Source organism: Gigantopelta aegis, chromosome 4, assembly GCF_016097555.1.
Source record: "Gigantopelta aegis isolate Gae_Host chromosome 4, Gae_host_genome, whole genome shotgun sequence".
NCBI lineage: Eukaryota > Metazoa > Mollusca > Gastropoda > Neomphalida > Peltospiridae > Gigantopelta > Gigantopelta aegis.
The window spans coordinates 100,398,242-100,420,964 of record NC_054702.1 but is presented as its reverse complement, the minus strand read 5'-3'; the positions used below and the strand labels follow the sequence as shown (position 1 = coordinate 100,420,964).

At 34.5% G+C, this 22,723-nt stretch overlaps 1 protein-coding gene across 3 annotated transcripts in view; it reads left to right on the top strand.

The window, feature by feature from the left end:
• Positions 1-22,723, top strand: part of LOC121371581 (leukocyte tyrosine kinase receptor-like) — a 194,176-nt gene that overhangs the window by 142,653 nt on the left and 28,800 nt on the right. For all 3 annotated transcript variants that reach the window (XM_041497584.1, XM_041497583.1, XM_041497585.1), the window contains 3 exons: positions 10,970-11,123; positions 20,958-21,071; positions 22,456-22,612. In XM_041497584.1, coding sequence (XP_041353518.1) covers positions 10,970-11,123; positions 20,958-21,071; positions 22,456-22,612 — 425 coding nt within the window. The remainder of the gene's footprint in view (positions 1-10,969; positions 11,124-20,957; positions 21,072-22,455; positions 22,613-22,723) is intronic.

Below are 22,723 nucleotides of genomic sequence, written 5' to 3'. Positions count from 1 at the left end.
AAAAATTACATTGTCAGGGAACGTCATATCTGATGACATCACTTTATTGGTACGGTAGTTTGTCTTACTGAGCGTGACTGTTTAAGAATCACAAAAATAATTTAAAATAAAATATTAACTTTTAGTGTTATTATTAGCAAATATGATTAAAATTTAATTACAAGTATTGTCTGTTATTTCTTTTATATTTATCTGGGTATGAAAAAAAAAATCCACGAACTTATGTGAGAACGGCTTCGCCAATTCACACAGTTTGTTGATGATTTTTTGTTTCATACACCATTGAACGTAAAAAAAATAACAGACAATCCTTTTATATCCTAGGACCTTTTTTTTATTTAATGACACCTCAGCACATTTTTGGTGTCTAACATTTGGTTGTTTACAACATTGACAGGGCAGTTTGAGATATGACTGAGGAAACCTACTGCCCCTATATAAACTACCTCTATTAAATACCAGGGCCCCATTTCACTAAACATCATGGCCAAATTTACAAAGCCAGTTTTACTTAAACGCATGTGTTTAAGCATTGCAAATGTATGCAGTTACATGCATGTAAGACATAAACAGGCTTTGTAAATTCGTCTCCGTAAGTTTACGTCTGCTACTAGCAGTTATATCGGTCATGCATTTACATGTGTTTGGCATCAGTTTCACACAGAAAATTACATCATTACGGAAGCTGGAGTATTTTCAAGACAAAAGAAAATGAAATATGTGTTCTTACTGCTAAGATGGTGTCCGAACACTGTCAAGGACGATACGGTTATATATAAAGTCAGGATTTATAATAGTAATAAAAATTGTGGTTTAGTCGTAGATTTACGTTTACGTGCAAAACTATAGCTTACGATGTTTTGTGAAATTGGGCCCTGCAAGGGATCTTCTATATGCACTTTACCATAGACAGAAGAGTATATCAGGGCTTCTAGATTATGGTAGCCCCACTCCCGTGGCTAGTGATATTCAGTGTTGGGCTAGTTAGTAACTACAATTGCCATGTCCGACACCTAGTGGAAAAAAAAAAGATTAAATGTTGCAGTTAAGTCTGTTTTGTAAATATGAATGTCAGAGAGGACAGTGCATAGCACAGCTGGTTGGGACAGGAAGAAAGTCACTGGATTCTTAAAGCTGGTTGGGACAGGAAGAAAGTCACTGGATTCTTAAAGCTGCTTGGGACAGGGAGAAAGTCACTGAATTCTTAAAGCTGCTTGGGACAGGAAGAAAGTCACTGGATTCTTAAAGCTGCATCGGACAGGAAGAAAGTCACTGGATTCTTAAAGCTGGTTGGGACAGGAAGAAAGTCACTGGATTCTTAAAGTCACTGGATTCTTAAAGCTGGTTGGGACAGGAAGAAAGTCACTGGATTCTTAAAGCTGGTTGGGACAGGAAGAAAGTCACTGGATTCTTAAAGCTGCTTGGGACAGGAAGAAAGTCACTGGATTCTTAAAGCTGCTTGGGACAGGAAGAAAGTCACTGGATTCTTAAAGCTGCTTGGGACAGGAAGAAAGTCACTGGATTCTTAAAGCTGCTTGGGACAGGAAGAAAGTCACTGGATTCTTAAAGCTGCTTGGGACAGGAAGAAAGTCACTGGATTCTTAAAGCTGCTTGGGACAGGAAGAAAGTCACTGGATTCTTAAAGCTGCTTGGGACAGGAAGAAAGTCACTGGATTCTTAAAGCTGCTTGGGACAGGAAGAAAGTCACTGGATTCTTAAAGCTGCTTGGGACAGGAAGAAAGTGGTGGGACGTAGCCCAGTGGTAAGGCGTTTACTCGATGCACGGTCGGTCACGGTCGGTGTGCCCATTGGGCTATTTCTCGCTCCAGCCAGTGCATCATGACTGGTTAACAAAAGCTGTGGTATGTGATATTCTGTCTGTGAAATGGTGCATATAAAAGATACCTTGCTGCTAATTGAAAAAGAGTAGCCAACAAAGTGGCGACAGCGGGTTTCCTCTCTCAATATCTGTGTGGTCCTTAACCATATGTCTGATGTCATATAACCATAAATAAAATGTGTTGAGTGCATCATTAAATAAAACATTTCCTTCCTTCTTTATTTCTACTTTAGCTTTCACTTAAGTGTCACAATACTGTACATCTTGTTCAAAAACAAACAACAGTAATTGTTCCAGAACTTGTTCGATAACATCAGTATTCATTACGTGATGACATTCTCGGTCATTTTCAGTAATGTCACTACAGAGCTGCAGTCAGGGGGAATCACATGAATTGCTTTACTATTTACCCTAATGGTCTGATTTCCTTTTAGTCAAACCAAACTTTTTATGGAGGATTTTAGACCATGTGTCCCAATTTCAACTGGGATTTTTAAAATGCAGTACATTCTGACAAACAGGACAGCATATACCATGACCATTGAGTTTTTGGTCATAAAAAGTATAGGTGATTTCTTACACACCTGTGTAAGAGATGACCCATCGGCAGATAAATATTGTCTTCAACATATGTTAGAGATAATTTGGAGACTTGCAACTGGTTTCTCCATGGTGATGACCCACCCACAAGAACCATATCATCCAATAAAATAAAGACATCTGAAATTGATTGTTCTGTGACATGTAAGTTAACCTGAAACTGCTTACTGTGTGATGTATAAGTTAACTGCCACACAAGTGCCGTAACTTGAAAAAGACGTTTAACTTTGTTTTAAACTAGGTTTTTAAGGATATGTAAAACTGGAATAGTACATTACCAAAATGATCGCCAAAGCGACCAAAATGTTGACATGGCAACTGATTGAATTTATTGTCGTCGCTATCTGGCAACTGACTCCAAAAACGTCTTAAGTATTCAATTATTTGGCATGCTAACAGCGAAAATCAATGAAATTTGTTGACATCATTGTGCAGTCAGAACACTTCGTTATTTACGAAGCTTTCCAATTGATTATTGTGAATTCCATATTAATTTTCAGTACCGTTTGAAAGTCATTGCTGATTTTAGTGCCAGCAGTGATTTGGCAAAAACAATCCAGATACTTTGATTGTTGTGTTATTTTAATGCATACCACCATTTGGAATATCTCAATTGATATTGTTTTCTGGATCATGTATGCAATCGGCCAACTAAAGAACTTCCAAATACTGTATTGTACTTTCTTACACACCCATTGGTGAGAACACCATGTGTTATTTATGGTCTAGCATACAAGGCATGTGATTGGCTGCTCCTAGGTGATGACTAGGTCACTAATGCCATAAGTCCAATAAAAAACCCAGCATGATGGAAATCAGTTACATTATGATGTATAGTTAACCTGACAATCATGTGTCTATGACACGTAATATAGCTACAAGTGCAATGACTGTAAATAATGTTTAATCGAAAAAGATGTTAAAATTTGCTTTAAACCTGGTTTTTGAGGATATGTAAGAAATAGATTCGTGTCTGTTAGATACCAAATATCTCACAACTTGTTGTTTAAAAATGTATCAGACTTGCTTTCGTTCGTTAGATACATTTTAAAACAATTTGTTGTGAGATAAATGGCAACTCAGTTATTATTCTCTGTATATGTCACAGTCAATGTCTAAAATCAGGCAATTTGTAAAATGTCTGAAATTTTCAGGCAATTTATAAATTGCCTGATTCACTCAGTCAATTTACAAAGTGACTGAAATTTCTAGTCATCTTACAACTTGCCTGGAAAATGAGCCTCTTTATTTGACAGATTGACTGAAATGAGTCAGATAAAAGAAAATGAAGACAATGACTTATTTATTCAATATGAAAGACGAGTTGATATGAAAGTTCACTATAATCACGCATTGTACTCTTAAGTAACTGACATTCGTTTGATGTTGTAAACACCACATATAACAACAGTAACTGAAGATTAGAGATATACCTTTGATATGTACACAGTATGAAAGACAAGAAAGACAAATGTATTTTTATAATTATAATTAAAATAAATAAAATCATAATAACAAAAATAATTATCTTATTTTATTTTTATAAATACCTTTATCAAAGTAACTAATCAGAAAAAAAGACAAAAAGAAAATATGGAGTAAAATGTTAGTTCTTATTGGGGTAAGACTTGAGTGGCATCTACTGATGCACTTTAGTCCGGCTTTGAAACAGGTGCACTTTTTTTACTTGCACTGTTTTTTGTTCACAATTACGCTTGGCAAAACCTTGCCCACCACAGCATACCATAGGCCTATTTCTTTGTTGGTTGTCATATTGTTGATGCTATACAGCTGCTGCGGACACAAATCAAACTGAGTCCTACTATAACGTATGTCCTTTTAAAACATGCAACAAACTGCAACTCAATACAAGTCATGTTCATTCCTGTCCAGGATCACCCCCATCAGATTTCGAGGATCACCTTAACTGCAGTCTATTAGAGTGATTGGAATAGTCACGTTATATCCGTGATTACCAGCAACATTTTCAAGTCGACTTCGTTTAACCATTCTTTCTGCTTGTGCCAACTGTCCATCAGCTGCTCTTTTGCGATTCAGCTGAATGTTGTCATGCATCTTTTCGATCTGGGCTGTGGCTTCAGAGCTTTCAGGAGAATTTACTTCAGCCGAAGAAGAAGAAGGAAATGGTTTATTTAACGATGCACTCAACACCCTTTATGTACATTTATATGGCGTCGGACATATGGTTAAGGACCACACAAATATTGAGAGAGGAAACCCGCTGTCGCCACTTCATGGGCTACTCTTTTTGATTAGCAGCAAGGGACCTTTTATATGCACTATCCCACAGATAGGATAACACATACCACGGCCTTTGATGTACCAGTCGTGGAACTCTGGTTAGAACAAGAAATAGCCCAATGAGTCCACCGACGGGGATCGATCCTAGACCGACCACACATCAAGCGAACACTTTACCACTGGGCTATGTCCCGCCCCTTACTGCAGTGGAATCAGAAGGTGTTAGTGCATCTTTGACGTCATCTTTAGCCACAGGTCGCTCTAGGATTTCACTTGGAAGGGATGTTGAACATAGTCCAACTCGTGCATCACAGCCAAAAAGGGCCTTGAATGGGGATTGTTTTATTCCAGAATGGTAACTGTTGTTTTTCTGAACCTGTACAAAGCCAAGTCCAGTTGGCCAATCTGTTGAGTCCTTGTCACCTAACCACACAATTAACATGTCCTTAACGTGGCAGTTCAACTGATCCCTGACTTTGCAGATGTCTGGGTTTACCGTGAACCATATTAACAAGATATTTTATCTTTATTGCCTTTCATTCTGTGTAAATAAATCATTAAAAATATACAGTATCTTCATTTTCTTTCATCTGACTCATTTCAGTCAATCTGTCAAATAAAGGGGCTCATTTTCCAGGCAATTTGTAAAATGACTAGAAATTTTAGGCACTTTGTAAATAGACTGAGTGAATCAGGCAATTTATAAACAGTCTGAAACTGTCAGGCATTTTACAAATTGCCCGAGTTTAGATACTGACTGTAACATATACATACGAGATTCAATATGATATATTACTGCATTCAATTGAAGAACAAAATTGAGTACAAAATCAACTAAAGGTTGACTACTCACAATTCATACTGTCCACATTGTAATCAAACTTGCAAAATGGAGAATCGATTATTAAACAATGTATTACCAGTGGGCATTTCAATAATTACGTAATGGTGGACCATGGGATGCGTTAGAAACATTATGGGGGAGGGGTTGTTTGTCAGTATTTACTTACCGGCAACGTCTTTAAAACAATGTGATTTTTCAAAGCATAAACTAAATACCCCCACCTCCCTCATGCAATCAATTCTGAAATGGTCCTCATTTCAAATTCATGACTGAGTAAAAATTAAACAATTTCATTATTTCAGATTGTTTATTTAATCCAGCAGCATAAGTCATGTATAATGTTATGATGGTTACAACACATGCATAAATGATACAAAAAGAGTAGTGTCACTAGTAACATTTTAAGCTTGGCGAGTAAAATTTTAAGCTTGGCGAGTAAAAAGTTTTGGACCACTAGTCAAAGAAGAGTAAGATATAAAAATGATCATATACCGGTGGTACTGATTTGTGTCCATTAGATACCATTTATCTTACAATTTGTTGTTTAAAAATGTATCCAATTTGCTTTATCTTATTAGATATGTTTTCTATGCAGTTAAACGAATACTATGTGACCAGTACTTACAAAAATGGAATAGTGATAAATTTGACTCATCAAAAGGTATTAACTACAGAATGTTCAAGCATGAATTTAAATTTAGAAAATTATTTGTTGAAACTCTCAACAAAAAATGCTAGAATACTTTGTAAATTTAGAACTGATAATGTTAGACTTCCTATTGAAACCAGTAGATGGTTTAATATTGAGAGAGAAAACAGAATATGTCACTTGTGCAACACTGATGTTGGTGATGAGTTTCACTATATTTTTTTATGTACATCTTTATCTACTGAGCAAAATAATATATGTATATACCTAGTTACTATACCAACAGAGCAAGTGCAATTACCTTTTACCAGTTAATTTCTACAACTAGAAAATTACTTTTGAGTAAACTATGTAAATATTTGCAAATTGTCATTGAGAGGGTCAGTCTTCCGGGTTAATATTACTTAAATAGTATGTCCATTACCACTACAGAAAACACTTTGTAACTTATTTTGTTTATATTTTCTCCATACTGCACTCAGTGCAGTTTATGAGAATAAAATTCTTGTCTGGTCTTAAACAACTCTTTGTAAAATAAATGGTAGACAGCGGCCAGTCATGTAGTATTCTAGAGCTATGTCTACAACAGTTTGTAAGATAAATGGTAGACAGCGGCCAGTCATGTAGTATTCTAGAGCTATGTCTACAACAGTTTGTAAGGTAAATGGTAGACAGCGGCCAGTGATGTAGTATTCTAGAGCTATGTCTACAACAGTTTGTAAGATAAATGGTAGACAGCGGCCAGTCATGTAGTATTCTAGAGCTATGTCTACAACTCTTTGTAAGATAAATGGTAGACAGCGGCCAGTCATGTAGTATTCTAGAGCTATGTCTACAACTCTTTGTAAGATAAATGGTAGACAGCGGCCAGTCATGTAGTATTCTAGAGCTATGTCTACAACAGTTTGTAATCCCAGATGACCAGTAACTGAGTTCAGTAGTACTTAGTTTGGTATACTCTTGTTTCAGCTTTGTATGGGGCCTCTTTCACAATTATATAATACTCTAGGGGAAGGGAGTATCATGGGATGCATTACAAATGATTTGGGAAAGAGGAAGTTGTCTTTGTCAAGAGTTATGTAACATTTTCAAACAAAAAGTCATTTTTAAAATTAATATAAAGTAAATGTACCGAATCATGACCAATGTTTTGAGGGTTTTATGTTATTATTACAAATGATTTTTGTTTTAATCTATAATGTAATATTTATTACCACAGAAATTAAATAAAAGTACAAACAGAAAACACAATAATGTTGGTAAATTACTCCTGAAGATGTATGTAGTTATATAGATGAAATGTCAAGTTTCATCTTCTTTTAACTTTGTTGTTTTAGACAAAGAGTTTTGGTGTTAAATAAATTATATATGATATTGACCTAAAGCAGTGTGTAACTGAAGACAGGGAAAGTGATTTTATCATTGTAAAATGTTTTATTGGGGTGGGTAAGGCTTCTTTGACATGCACACAGCATGTGATGTGTGGTATGTGGGGTTTTAAATGAAATCCCTCCAATGATATTCAGTATGGTCATTCACATGCTTCCTGTATGTATAGTGCAGGACATATTTTTTGTTTGAGGCATACAGTGCGGTTTTCAAAATCGATCATATAACTATTTCTAGCACACATGGCGTAATGGCAAAGGAAGGAATTGGAGGTTTTAAGATCATTTTTAAATATGCAAAATACTCTAATACGTCATTAAAACCCCACACACAGTTTGCTGTTTGCATGTGAAAGACCTGAGATAAAATGCCACAAGATTTTGTTGTTGCCGTATTTTGCACACCAGTTCCCATGTGCATCTGAAAGCAGCTTAACAGGGTAAAAAATGCCAGATTTCATAATTGATGAATGGTTCTATAGCCATACATGTAGTTCTACCGGGTGTCATAAAAAAAGCTTCACATACTTTTCCCAACAAAATATTGTACATAGAAAAGTGAGAAAAGCACTGTAAATAAACCTCCAGAATAAAATTCTAAGAATCACCATTTAAAAAATGTCCATGGCAAAAATATGCCCCTGGATCCCCCTAAAAGCTTGTGCACTTTGGACATTAACTCCGTTACACTTGACAACCTCGTAATACAAAAAAATTATCCTTTCCCCCTAACAGAACCTAGCTACAGCCCTGCTAATGGTGTAGTTAAACAGTATTAGCTTAGATACACTTGACAACCTTGTGTTGCAAAAAATTATCCTCTTCTCCCCAACAAGACGTAGATACGGCCCTGCTAATGGTGTCCTTAAACAGTATTAGCTTAGATACACTTGACAACCTCATATTACAAAAAATTATCCTCTTTGCCCCAACAAAACCTAGATACGGCCCTGCTAATGGTGTCCTTAAACAGTATTAGCTTAGATACACTTGACAACCTCATATTACAAAAAATTATCCTCTTTCCCCCAACAAAACCTAGATACGGCCCTGCTAATGGTGTCCTTAAACAGTATTAGCTTAGATACACTTGACAACCTCATATTACAAAAAATTATCCTCTTTCCCCCAACAAAACCTAGATACGGCCCTGCTAATGGTGTCCTTAAACAAAAAACAAACTTTTTTCCTTCCCTTTTCACAGGTCTATCGATCCTTCAAAAGTAACCTCTAGAAAGTCTGCAAGATGGTACTGAGATAAAACCTTGATTCATTTGTTTGCCAAGGGAATTAGCTCATCTATCAAATAACCGGTGACAAGTATCACACACACATGAAACAGCCTGCTAATTATATAGGATAGCACAGTGACTGAAAGTGATGGTGAACATGACTAAGCTATGAAATTAAGAGATTTATCATCTACGAGACCCTTCAGTCTGTCTTGACAGATTAGCTAGACTTAACCTATCTGTCTGATAACTACTGACAAGTATATATGTTATATGCTCCATACAATTTATGCATTATACAAATACATTAAATTTTACTTCAAGCAACAAATTTTTTTTAGTTTTTATTTGATCTTGCATTTATATAGTACATAAAATGTGGTTATAATTACAATATATATGTGAGAGAAAAAAAAATGTATACATACACAAATATCGTAAGATGTACTTATGACTATAAAGCCTGACCAATATTTTCCCATTTTTTTCTTATTCTGGAAGCTGTTGCTGGAGAGTACAAATATAATGAATACGGTTCTGTTTGTTTGTATGACTTCATATGTTCTAAACATGTTTTTAGAATTGGTAATACTTTTAATTCTACATGTATGGCTATATTGTTTTTATAGTATAAAACACAAATTTATGATATCAGATTTTGGAAAATTATTAAAAAGCCCAAACAAAAGTGTATCAATCTTGAAAGGTATAATTATGTTACATTTTGTATGTCATTTCCAAAATCAAAATTACTTCATTTACTATATTTAATATGATAATTTGTACACCAGAACAATGAATTTAAACCAGAAACAAGTAAAGGAATATTTGTTACATGACATCTTAGCACATTTTAAACTACATTTATTTGACATCTTAAAGGGACATTCCTGAGTTTGCTGCATTGTAAGATGTTTCAGACTAATAAAATATTTCTACGATTATATTTACATATTAAATATATTTTCTTGTGTAGAATATCAGTGTCTGTATATTCAGTGTGTATACATGGTTATTCTTTCAATTAGTCAAGATTTAGAGAGGAAATTTGCAGCCACCATATCAGCTGTTCCTACTGAAACTTACCTAATATTAGCCGTGGTGGTTAAAATATCAGATTTAAGGCTGAGTTCACATCTCAGTAACAGCTTCCACCCAGTGCAAGTTTGATGACTCAGTGGGTAGGTGTAAGGCCACTAAACTGACTTCTCTCTCACTAACCACTAACCTGTATTGTCATGGACAGAGTCTAGATAGCTGTGGTGTGTACCTCAACCTTAATTGGATTTAAGCATGAAAATAAGTACTTGTATAAATGAATCCTGTCCTCGCATGTCTTAATTACGAGCTACTCTCGGCCTACTAAGTTCCAAACCTATACGTAGCTCTCTACCTTTTATTTTTATTTTTAGAACAACCATCAAAATTGCGCCAAACTCTCTTAGTCAAATTGTGCACTCATTTCTCTTTGGCTTAATCCTATGGGACATTCCAAATTACATAGCATCATGCATACCACCCCCCCCCCCCCCCCCCCCCCGCCTGTTACCGACTATGGTTGGACTGCTGGTGCTCCCTTGCACCTGCCAATGCAGGCGGTCCTCCTTCACCCACCCCAACCCTTTCCTGTCCTGGACGGAGGAACTGGCTGAGGCCAGTACCTGTGCCCAGGACAGGTGTGCGCTACAATAGCTTGCTCTGAATGTGCACGTTAAACAATTTCCTAATTCCCAATTCTGTCCTGGATGGAGAAGATGGTAAAAGTCGATACCTGCACCCATGACGGGCGTGTGCTACAACAGCTTATTCTGAATGTGCATGTTAAAAACCTATGACCTGACCTAACCTATAAATGAATGAATAAATGAATGAATGAATGAATGAATGAATGAATGAATGAATGAATGAATGAATGAATGAATGAAAAAATGAATGAATGAATGAATGAATGAATGAAATAAATGCACTTACTTCTTACTTCATTTATACAGGATTCAAGCACATCTTTCATGTATACAGTATCTGACATCACCAGTTGCTCTGAACAGGACATATATTCTACCAAAAAGCAGCAAGGGATCTTTTAGGTATACATTTAAACTTGTCATATCAAACAGCTTTCTAACACCATCTGTGATGTGTTTATTGTTTCAGTATAACTGCCAGTGGTGGGTGTGGTGGTATTGGAACCTCCAGTCAGTCAGAGGCGGTTGGAGGTTATGTCCATGCCAAGTTCGACCTTCAGAAAGGTGACAAGATCTACATTGTGGTAGGCCATCAAGGGGAGAGCACCAGGTGTGACAAACAGGTAGAGATTTGCTCTCTAACTGACTGTAATCTTGTAAATTATTCATCTAGTCCAATGTTTTGAGCTAAGAATTTTGTTTAATGATTGCCTTTAATAATGTATAGTTATATATATTTAGTGGTTTAACTAGCAAATAGTTCCCATCATTCCCAAAGGTTTTTAATACAGTTAACTCTTGTTATAACAGTATTCATCCTATAGAGGATATTTCATGTTTTTTGTCAAATATGATTTGCGCGATGAGTGTGATATGATTGCAAACTTCACAAGATGAGATATAAATCATATTTGACTAAAAACATGAAATTTTCTATTTATTATATAACTTTTGGCAATTTACCTTTATTTTTAAAATAGTTCCAGCTTTTTTACAGTGAAGATAACACTTTCTACAGTGACGATAACAGAGTGAAATAGTAAAATTTTCACTCTAAATTGTGTTATCATCACTGAGTGACTTTTATTTCACTAACATTTTAAGATATTTCACTAAATGTTATATAATAATATGGAATATTCAGGTTCCAGGACACTTTTACATGGAACAAACATGCATCTGTTTTATTTTGACCATTACAACGGAATATTCAACTTTACTTCCAGTATTGATAGTAATTGTTGGTATCAAACATGTATTTCAAATGCATTGTTAGTTCTTTATTACGGCAGACTGATTAATTGCAGCAGGTGCATATCTGTAATTTGCAAAGTTGTTTTGTCAAATAACTGCAACTCTGAACACCAGTTTTGAGTGTAGCCGGTTCCGTCCGTAGACGACTTGTGCACTCCGGATTAGCTGTGGTTGATTGTGCATGCCTGTCGAGTGCAGTGTAGCAATTACAAGGTCTATTGTAACACTAATGTCTTGGGACCAGGGTGGGAAAGTAATAAAATATCTCACATTATGTGTGTTTGAGTTGAGTTACTCTTGTTAATTCTTGTTGACTGACAGTTTGGGATATAAGAATACCAACTATTTTTCATTCATTTATGATTTATATGGGAAAATGTCACAGTGTCTGGCGAAGCGACGCCGTACACAAATTTTAATAAGTGGAAAGCAAGAAGTAACCAATTTCAAAGAAAGTCCCGCTAAACGCACACGGGATGAAATTGCTAGCCATTTCAGCAAAGAATTGGGAAAGGTTCTAAGCAGGTCAACAGTTGGAGACATTTTTGCAAGAAATTATGTTACCGGTATGTCATATTCGGATTGTTGTGAAAGCAAATGGTATTTGTTATGTATATATATATATATATATATATACATTTAAAAAAAAAAAAAATTGTTTCTATGTCAGTACTTTAATAAATATAATACAGCATGTGCATATTCAACAAAATTAACTATTAGTTGCCAACTAAGCGAACTCTTCGTGATCGTTTTCAGAGATGGGGCGATTACTTGACAAAAGTAATTGATTACGATTACGATTACTTGAGAATGTCACAATTACAATTACAAGAAAACTGAAAGTAATCGATTACGATGCGAATACATTGTCCAGTAATGATGATTACAATCATGATTACATTTCCACAAATATGTACAAATCGTGAAATGTTATTACCAACATGAACTTATTCATTTTATTTCACAGCCATACTGATTTCATTCAATGAAAGACATAATGGATAATTTAGGATTATTTATTTAATGATTTCAAACATGTATGAACATATGTATACGCTAGCAGATGATGATTGTTACTGAATGCAACTTGTCATGTGACTTATGGCTTTGAGAAATTGTGGACTGGTAAAAGTAGGATTCATTTGTCTTGATCAGTTAAATAGTTGTTAATTGATAAAGAAGGCAGTGATCTTGGTGTTTATTCAGTGACACCACTGTTTCCGCTACATGCTGACTTTCTTATGGCGACCCTGAATTGTGAATTCAAAGGCATACACATGTGGCGACAACAGCCGAGCGCTGCCCATGGCCCTGCTATAATTAAGTTGATGCAAGGATTGTCACGGAAAATGACGAGACATCAATGTATAAACATTTTAGCTCTGCAACTTTGATGCCACGAACCAATGCGTGACAAATATTGTTCCTAGATTTTATTAATTAGATGTGGCATTTTTTTTTTTTTTTTCTTCTTCAAAACATTTCGTATAAGTGTATTTTGTTATTATATCTTTCTTATAAATTCACATTTGTTAAAAACAAAACATCCACAGTGATTTTAATTTATAGATATTTAAAGAAAAATTATTACCTCTGTTCAGAATGTACACAGTGGTATAAATGATTAATTAATTTTATTTTCATTGGCTTAAATAAAAAATGTATGATTCGATTAAAAAAAAACCCCAAAAAACATTTATATAATTTTTTTATATATGACTTGTTTTGTTTGTACATTTTTTAAGACATATTCCACTTAACGTTTGAGTCGATATTAGGTTAATTCTATATATTTTTTTGGTCCCCACAACATTGACACAACAGTGCTCGACTGTATATATATATATGTATATATATAATTATTTTATCCAGCAAGACCAAAAGGCTGTGCCTGCGTCTGCATGAACTTGGCTGGCATTGTAGCTGTGTCTGCGCCAAACCCTTTGTGCTAACATTGCAACCTGATTGGGTGAGGCATGAGTTCCAGTTTTAAAGTTTGCTGATACAGTACCCATTATGGCAAATGCGATATAACGGAAAGACCTGTATAGCACCAACATGGCCATTACAAAGAGGCTTGACTGTATATACTTTCAATAAGCATATTGTTTTGGCGGGTTTTCTAATCAAAGAAAGGAAAGAAATATTTGTAACCCTGGAAGTGTATCCGTCTGGATCAAGATCCGTGTTGATAGTGTTTGATTCGTTCTTTAATTTAATTACAGTTTAAATTTCATGTACTGTGGATTGAATTCATACAGGACAAAACATTACAGGACGGAAGCTATGCCTGTATTTCTTATTTTATTTTCCATTTGTATAATGATGAAACTATTTTATCATGGATGCTGACTTTGAACATTTCCTTTTAACTTTAGTGCCTATGACATCGGTAGGCAATTAGTGTGCAGTTGTGACTATTAGGAGCATATAGAGTAAATTGACAGTAGAAACTAAATGCATACAATGATGTATAGTTGACTGAATTGTATTGTGCTACTATACTAGGTGGGTTATTTATTTTAATGTTTTAAAAAAAACATTCCCTCCCCTTGCCTATAATGAGCTATACAGCCTGATTACGTAGCATCTGATTTTAGGCTATCAAGTAATACACAGTTTTGTGAGTGTATTCAAGTTAATTGATATATTTTATTTTTCTCTTTAAAGAAAAAGAGGGGGGATTTTCTTTTTTTTCTTTTTTTTCTCCTCTCTTTTCCAAAATTATTCTTCTTCAACTTTTATCTCGCTGTGTTAAATTAGAATGTATTATAAGCACAGAGAATTAGCGCGGGCCCCAGCTTGTGTTAGTTTTTTTGGTTTTTTGCAGCTGCCCAGTGCCTTCAGTGCTTTGCCAGATGACCAAGTTGAATGTTTATGTTTGTCTGTGTGTGTGTTTTGTATGTGTGAGTGTTGTTTACATGCTTTTTCGTATTATGATAGTAATTACATTTCTGATATTGAATGTGTTTTTGGTGCCTTTTAACCTACTTGGTGCTAGACCTGCTTGGCTTAAAGTATAAAGTTTATGTTTCTGTTAACAATGGCTAGTGCCATTACTATTTGTTCAATGAATGTAACAGGGCTCAATAATAGTAAGAAACATAAGGATGTTTTTAATTTTCTTAGGGCTAAAAAATATTCAATTTATTTTCTACAAGATACTCACTTCGTAAAAACAAATGAATTGTATATAAGAGCAGAGTGGGGATTTGATTGTATTTTTAATTATTGTACTGGACAATCTAGAGGGGTTGCAATATTGTTTAATAATAATTTTCATTATAAAGTGCATAATGTCTATGCAGGCCCACAAGGTAATTTATTAATTGTAGATATAACAATAGAAGAAACATGTTTGACCTTAGTTAATCTGTATGGCCCAAATAATGATTCTCCTGATTTTTATGCTCTTGTCAATCAGAAAGTCAAAATATTTGAAAATAATTATTGTATTATGGCCGGTGACTGGAATCTGGTTCTTAATCCAGAAACAGATATGTACAATTATTTGCATGTAAATAATCCTATTGCGAGAGATTCTGTCCTAAATATGATAGGTGAGCTTGAATTGATTGATATATGGAGAGACTACAACCCAGAAATAACTCAATATACATGGTATAAAAAAATCCTTTTAAACAAGGGAGATTGGACTTTTTTCTTATCTCTGAAAACATATATTTAAATATTCTAGATACCGAAATTAAAGCTGGATATAGAACTGACACTCCCTTATAATGCTAAAATTAGGTTTTGTTAAGCAAGATAAAAAGAAAACGTACTGGAAGTTTAACAACTCCCTGTTATGTGACAAGAATTATAGAGACATTGTAAAGAATACAATATTATCGGTTAAAAAACAATATATGGCTCTTGTTTATAACCCAGACAATTTGGAACAGATACCAGATAAAGACTTCCACTATACTATCAATGATCAATTATTTTTAGATGTATTATTGACGGAAATCAGAGGAAAAACAATTTCTTATTCTTCATATAAAAAGAAAGAATGTCAAAAAAGAGAAAAAGATCTTGAAAAGGAAATTGAACAGTTGGAATTTAATTTGGATAACAAAACTATTCAAGAATTTGAAGATAAAAAAAGGGAACTAGTCAATTAGAACCAAAAAAATGCAAGGTGTATTTATACGCTCTAGAGCTAAATGGATTTCAGATGGAGAAAAACCGAGTAAATATTTTTGTAACCTTGAGAATCGTAATTTTATTAGCAAGTCAATGACACATCTTGAAAAAAATGGTGTCTTAATTACAGACTCTAAAGAAATAATGAAGGAGGCTGCAAGCTTTTATACAGATCTATACGAGTCTAAAGAAAACACTTTGAAACATATTGAATTGAAATCCCTTTTTCCTGATGTTGACATACCCACTCTTTCAAAAGATGATGCAGATAATTTAGAAGGTCTTATAAAATATAAAGACTTGCTTAGTGCTCTTAAAAAAATGAATAATAACAAAAGTCCTGGATCAGATGGTTTTTCTGTAGAGTTCTTTAAATATTTTTGGAAAAACCTTGGTTATATTCTGCTACGATCAATAAATTATAATTCTGAAATAGGAGAACTTTCAACAACACAAAAAGAAGGCATTATAACATGCATTCTAAAAGAAGATAAACCCAAACATTTTATTAAGAACTGGAGGCCTATATCCCTTTTGAATGTATCATATAAATTAGTATCATCATGTATAGCAGAACGAATTAAAACTGTTTTACCCAATTTAATAAATAAAGATCAGACTGGCTTTATGGCAAATAGATATATTGGAGATAACATAAGAACAATCTATGATATCTTGTCATATACAGAAATACATAATATCCCAGGTATGCTTTTGCTTGTGGATTTTGAAAAGGCATTTGATTCCGTAGAATCGTCTTTTATTGATAAAACTTTAGGGTTTTTTGGTTTTGGAGAACAGATTAGGCATTGGGTACATACTTTTTATAATAATATTACATCATGTTTAGTAAATAATGGCAATACATCTCCTTGGTTTCCTATAAAAAGGGGTGTTAGACAGGGTGATCCTCTCTCACCTTATCTTTTCTTGCTCTGTGCTGAAATTCTCGCCTGGTTGATTAGAACCAATAAAGATATATCTGGTATAAATATTGCAAATGAAGATCATGTTATATGTCAGTATGCTGATGATACAGAGTTTATTTTGAATGGTAGTGAAAGGTCATATATGAGTACTATTGACACTCTTAATCAGTTTGCTACCTTATCGGGTCTTAAAATAAATTATGAAAAGTCTCAGGTTATATGGATTGGATCCAAACGGAATAGCACTACAAGATATTTAACCAATATCAAAATTGAATGGAATCCTACATACTTTAAGATATTGGGAATAATTTTTAGTTTGAAACTTCAAGAAATGGTCAATTTGAATTTTAAGAATAGATTATATGAGATAAAACAAATCATTAATAAATGGATGAATCGAATTATAACTCCACTAGGAAAAATAGCCATTATTAAATCTTTGCTTATTTCTAAATTGAACTACTTGTTTCTGACTTTACCAAATCCCCCAGGTGATTTCCTCATCCAACTCAATAATACTCTCTTCGAATTTCTATGGAATAATAAAAGAGACAGAGTGAATCGGGCACTTATTTGCAAATCGATTAAGGAAGGGGGTCTTGGGATGGTCAATATATATAAATTTATTGCCTCCTTAAAACTTACATGGATTAAAACTTTTTAATGAAAAATACTAAATGGGAAAATATACTTTTAGCAGACTTTCCACAAATGGAAAACACTACAATATTTGGTAGTTGTTTTTGTAACAAAATCTCAAATAGTATGTCTAATCAATTTTGGAAAAATTGCTTACAGGCCTTAGCAGCCCTTCAAAATAAAATCAATATAACTTCTTTTAAAGAATTTTTAACGGAACCCATTTTCTATAACAACAATATAAAAATTAATAAGAAATATTTCTTCTGTTCTGACTGGCATATTAAAGGTGTAACTCAAATTTGTGACCTATGTAATCGTAATGGAACTTTCTTGTCTCATGATGAGTTTATTGAATTATATCAAATACGGACTGATTTTGTTACATTTTATGGTATCATAAGAGCAGTAAATAAATATCTCAAATTGTTGGCTATAGATAAAGAAGAAACAAATATATCAAATGATCAGACAGTATGGATAACCTTACTAACTTCCAAATCTCGTGGTACGAAACATATATATTATACCTTAATGTCTTCTAATGACAAAAATAAGGCTAAAACAAAATGGAAATTGTGTTTTGATCACAGCTTAGAGTGGCCTAAAAATTTTATGAAGGTCTTTAAAACTACAAAAGATACAAAACTCAGATGGTTTCAGTATCGAATTCTGTTGCGGATATTAACTACTAATACATTTCTTGTAAGAATGAAAGTGGTCCAAACTGATAAATGCACTTTTTGTTCTAAGGAAAGAGAAACCTTAGTACACTTGTTCTATACCTGTGAGATTATTCAGCCTTTCTGGAAAGATCTCATGCACTGGTTAAACACTTCTTGTACTCACCTTTATAATATGAATCTTAGTGTGGAAATGGTTCTAATGGGATTGAAAACAAAAATAAAAACAGACAAAGTGTTTGATCTCATTTTATTACTTGCTAAATAATTTATATATAAATGTAAGATACAAAATATGAAACCAAATCTTATTCATTTTAAACATGAATTAAACACTAGATATCAAATAGAACAAAATATAGCATTTAGTAACTGTGAGTATGAAAGTTTTAACAGAGAATGGGCAATGTACAAGCCACTGTTACAATATTAAAACATTACAGTATTATTTGTTAAATTCGGGCCAAGCTTGTCTATACACCAAAGGCTATTAAGAATAATATATCGGTGTGAATGTAGTGTATGAAAGTGTGTTTAAAAAAAATAATTAAAAAAAATAAAAAAATAAAAAATTCACAGAAGCATTACTGTTTATTCTATACTACATGCATATACTATTATACAAATGTTGTCAAGTTTCAGGTTATTCAAAATAGTTATTAGTTTCTTAAAGTATCATTCCTGGGTCTTATAGACCTCCTGTCCTTTTTTCCCTGGATTGGGGCAGTTAATTGTTAACAGGGTATCTGTGAATGAATATAAAAATAAAGGAAAAAAAAAAGAAATATTTGTTTAACCATGCTTCAGCACATATTAAACTATGACTACGTATTTGATGGGAACAATCAGGTCAGGTCATAGGTTTTAACGTGCATTTTCAGAACAAGCTGTTGTAGCACACGCCTGTCATGGGCGCAGGTGTCTACTTACGTGGGCTCCTCTGGCCAGGTCAGGAAAGGGTTGGGGTGGGTGGAAGAGATGTCATCCAGGCTGGCATGTGCAAGGGAGCACAAGCAGCCCGACCATGGGCGGTAGCGTGTCAGCAATAAGATCATTTTGTTTTTTATACTTCATTTCAAAATGGTAACAACAGGTTTATTGTCTCAGTCCCTATATATCAAACGACACGGTATGTGCTCCATTGTTGGTAAAATGTATAAAAGAGATCCCTATATATGTTTGCATCAACCGATGCAATATAATTGTTTGCATCAACCGATGAACTGACATATTACTATATACTAACTATTGCTATAACTTAATACAGAAAACTACATTTATAATGAACATGTTTAGAATGAACTACTGCATAAAATGAACTGATCATAAAGTTCCATTTTATCTCCCTATATTCATTTCTAACCAACTTATGCAAATGTGTACAACGAACTACTGCTATAACGAACTATCTATCATGGTTCATTCTGGTTCGTTATAAGAATACTTTACTGTATATAAATTGATAGTGCAGTGCGCAGACTATGATTTGTATAAAGGCAGAATTGTGCATTAGCTGTTTCATCAGTTACCTTTATACCTGTGTATTTTCAAAAAACATGTTATGCAATTTGGCATGAGTTTAACACTTAATATGTTTTTACACTGATTTTAGCTTTATTCTTTACAGAGTTACATGCCAATTCATCAGATTACAAAGGGACTGTAGCTGCTAATGGAAAATATTAATGGGTTTCCTTGAAAAGACTATATATTAGACTTACGAGATATTTCACACCCATTAGCTAATGATTCATTATTGGTAATCAGTGTTAGGAATGAATGAATGAATGAATGAATGAATGAATGAATGAATGTTTAACGACACCCCAGCATGAAAATACATCGGCTATTGGGTGTCAAACTATGGTAATGCAAACAAATAAGGTGATGATCAACATCAATATAAAAATTCAAGATTTAAATAAAAACAGTGTAAAGAACTGTGCAAAAATACAAATATCACAGATAGGTACTGATTTTTACTAAAAATGTCAATGTGTGCTGTATTGGCCATTCTCAAAGAGAATGTTACACCCCTGCACCACGGTGAGGTTACAGCACGCGCAGGGGTTCTCAAAGAGAATGTTACACCCCTGCACCACGGTGAGGTTACAGCACGCGCAGGGGTTCTCAAAGAGAATGTTACACCCCTGCACCACGGTGAGGTTACAGCACGCGCAGGGGTTCTCAAAGAGAATGTTACACCCCTGCACCACGGTGAGGTTACAGCACGCGCAGGGGTTCTCAAAGAGAATGTTACACCCGTGCACCACGGTGAGGTTACAGCACGCGCAGGGGTCAGTGTCAGGAAGTGGTGCTGGTAACTGTGCTCTCATCTTGTAGACCAAGTGTGAAATGCCATCATATGTTAGACTCCAAACAACTGTACTTCATATGGACTGAAGTGTCTTTTAACATAATACTATATCTTCTTCATTTCTTGCTTTTATATTGCAGTAAACACCAGTGCAGTTACCTTTATTTGTGCTTTTCAGATGCAAATTCATCAATACATTCTACTAGAAATTAAAAAAAACAAAAAACAAAACAATAACCCACATGCATGCCAGTCCATTGCAGAAAATTGTCTGTTGAATGTCAAAATTTGCATGTGGAAGTCATTTACATTGAATTACGAAGAACAGTTGTCTGATTTAAATCACTGAATGTAAATTACTATTACAGTTGGAGTAATACCATCCCTAATAAGTACACTGCGTCATTTATATTAATGGAAATAGACAAATGTAGCACTTTTGGTCTCTTCATTACATGGCATTTTGTTGTATTTTTGCAGAATAAGGTGTTGAGTGATGACTGTAATATTCTACTTGGTAAACATGGCACCAACAAGACAAGCCAGAATGTAGGAGGTGGTGGGGCTGGCGGAGGGGCAACATATGTCTTCATGGTAGGATCAACTAAATTAGTTATCTTTTGTTTCATCCATTATTATTTATATGCCATCATCACCAAATTGTGCTGGGATTAGGTATGCCATGTCCTTTATGTCTACCCATCCATCTGTCTGTCCGTCCGTCCATCCATCCATCTGTCCATCCATCCACCCATCTGTCCATCCATCCATCCGTCTGTCCATCCATCCGTCTGTCCATCCATCCATCCATCCATCCATCCATCCATCTCTCCATCCATCCATCCATCTCTTCTCTTCATTCATCCATCCAATGGATGGATGGATGAAGAGATGGATGGATGGATCGATGAAGAGATGGATGGATGGATGAAGAGAAGAGATGGATGGATGCATGGATAGATAGAGAGATGTTCCATTTGTCATTCACTTCATCCATCCATCCATCCAATGATCCATCTAATGATCCATCCATCCAAGCATCCACCCAAACATCCATCTGTCCATACTTCCATCCATCCATCCATCCATCCATCCATCCATCTATACATCCATCTAACCCTCTGATTATACAACACAGGTTACATGTGTATGCCACGTCCACATTTTTATGTTTTCAATTTTTATTCATTGCATAAATGTTATTTGTTTTGTGATATCAATATCTTAGAAGAACAAGGAAATGAATAATACATGTAAACCCATTTCAATAATAGCATGGCTGGCTATTGATTCTGCTGTACATTCCCAAGTTGATTGAAAGTTAAAGAGAAGTGCACTCTCAGTCTGTCATCTTCTGTGAATTGGAAACGTAGAAATATGGAATATAAATTCATTTCCACCTTGCAATAAATCGGTAGGAAGTTTATAAATGGGTTTCTGATTGAAAGCAAATTTGATTGCATAAATACATAATATACAAAAGGAATGAGCATAAGTTGTTCATTGTGTAAGGTTATCTTCTGATTACAAATAATATATTCTATTGATGACTGCAATTACTTTCAAGAATATAATGGTAAATGTCTAAATTATTATTCTTTATTCTCGGTTAATGACAAAGCATTAATGAAATGAACATTAGTCTGGTGTGTGAATCCAAGTTACAGTGTTACTTTTTAAAAATCTATTTCTCAATTAGTTAGATTAATAGTACTCTTTTTTACTTAGATCTGGGGGGAGGGAAGGGGGGACTGAAATTTTAAAAAAATTTCCAGAATTTATTTTATATATAACATTGTGTTGGATAGTGATATAAGCAGACACTGTACAACGGTAATGACAGTGTTCTGTTTTAATTTTTGTTTTTGTTTTTAAATCTTACCTTTTATCCAATTCCTGATTTTCTGCTGCTTATTCAGTGTTAATTTGTGAGTTACCCAGAGTTCTGTGTTGACCAGGTTTAGTTTCATCTCAACAGGTAAATGAGAATGGAGAACCTGACATTTTATTAGTGGCTGGAGGAGGTGGAGGTTTAGGGGCAGCGTTCCGGGGTACAGACATTTCTGCAGTCGGCGGGATCGAGTTTGAAGGAGATGGCAAAAGTGGCTGGACCACCCTGAACAGTCCAAGTGCTGGTACAGTTTAAAATTTAAAAAACCAACCCAAAACACAAACTTAAAGGGACAGACCCTAGTTTCAACCTGTGAAAATTAACACTGAGTTTGGTTAATCTACAAACCTGTAAC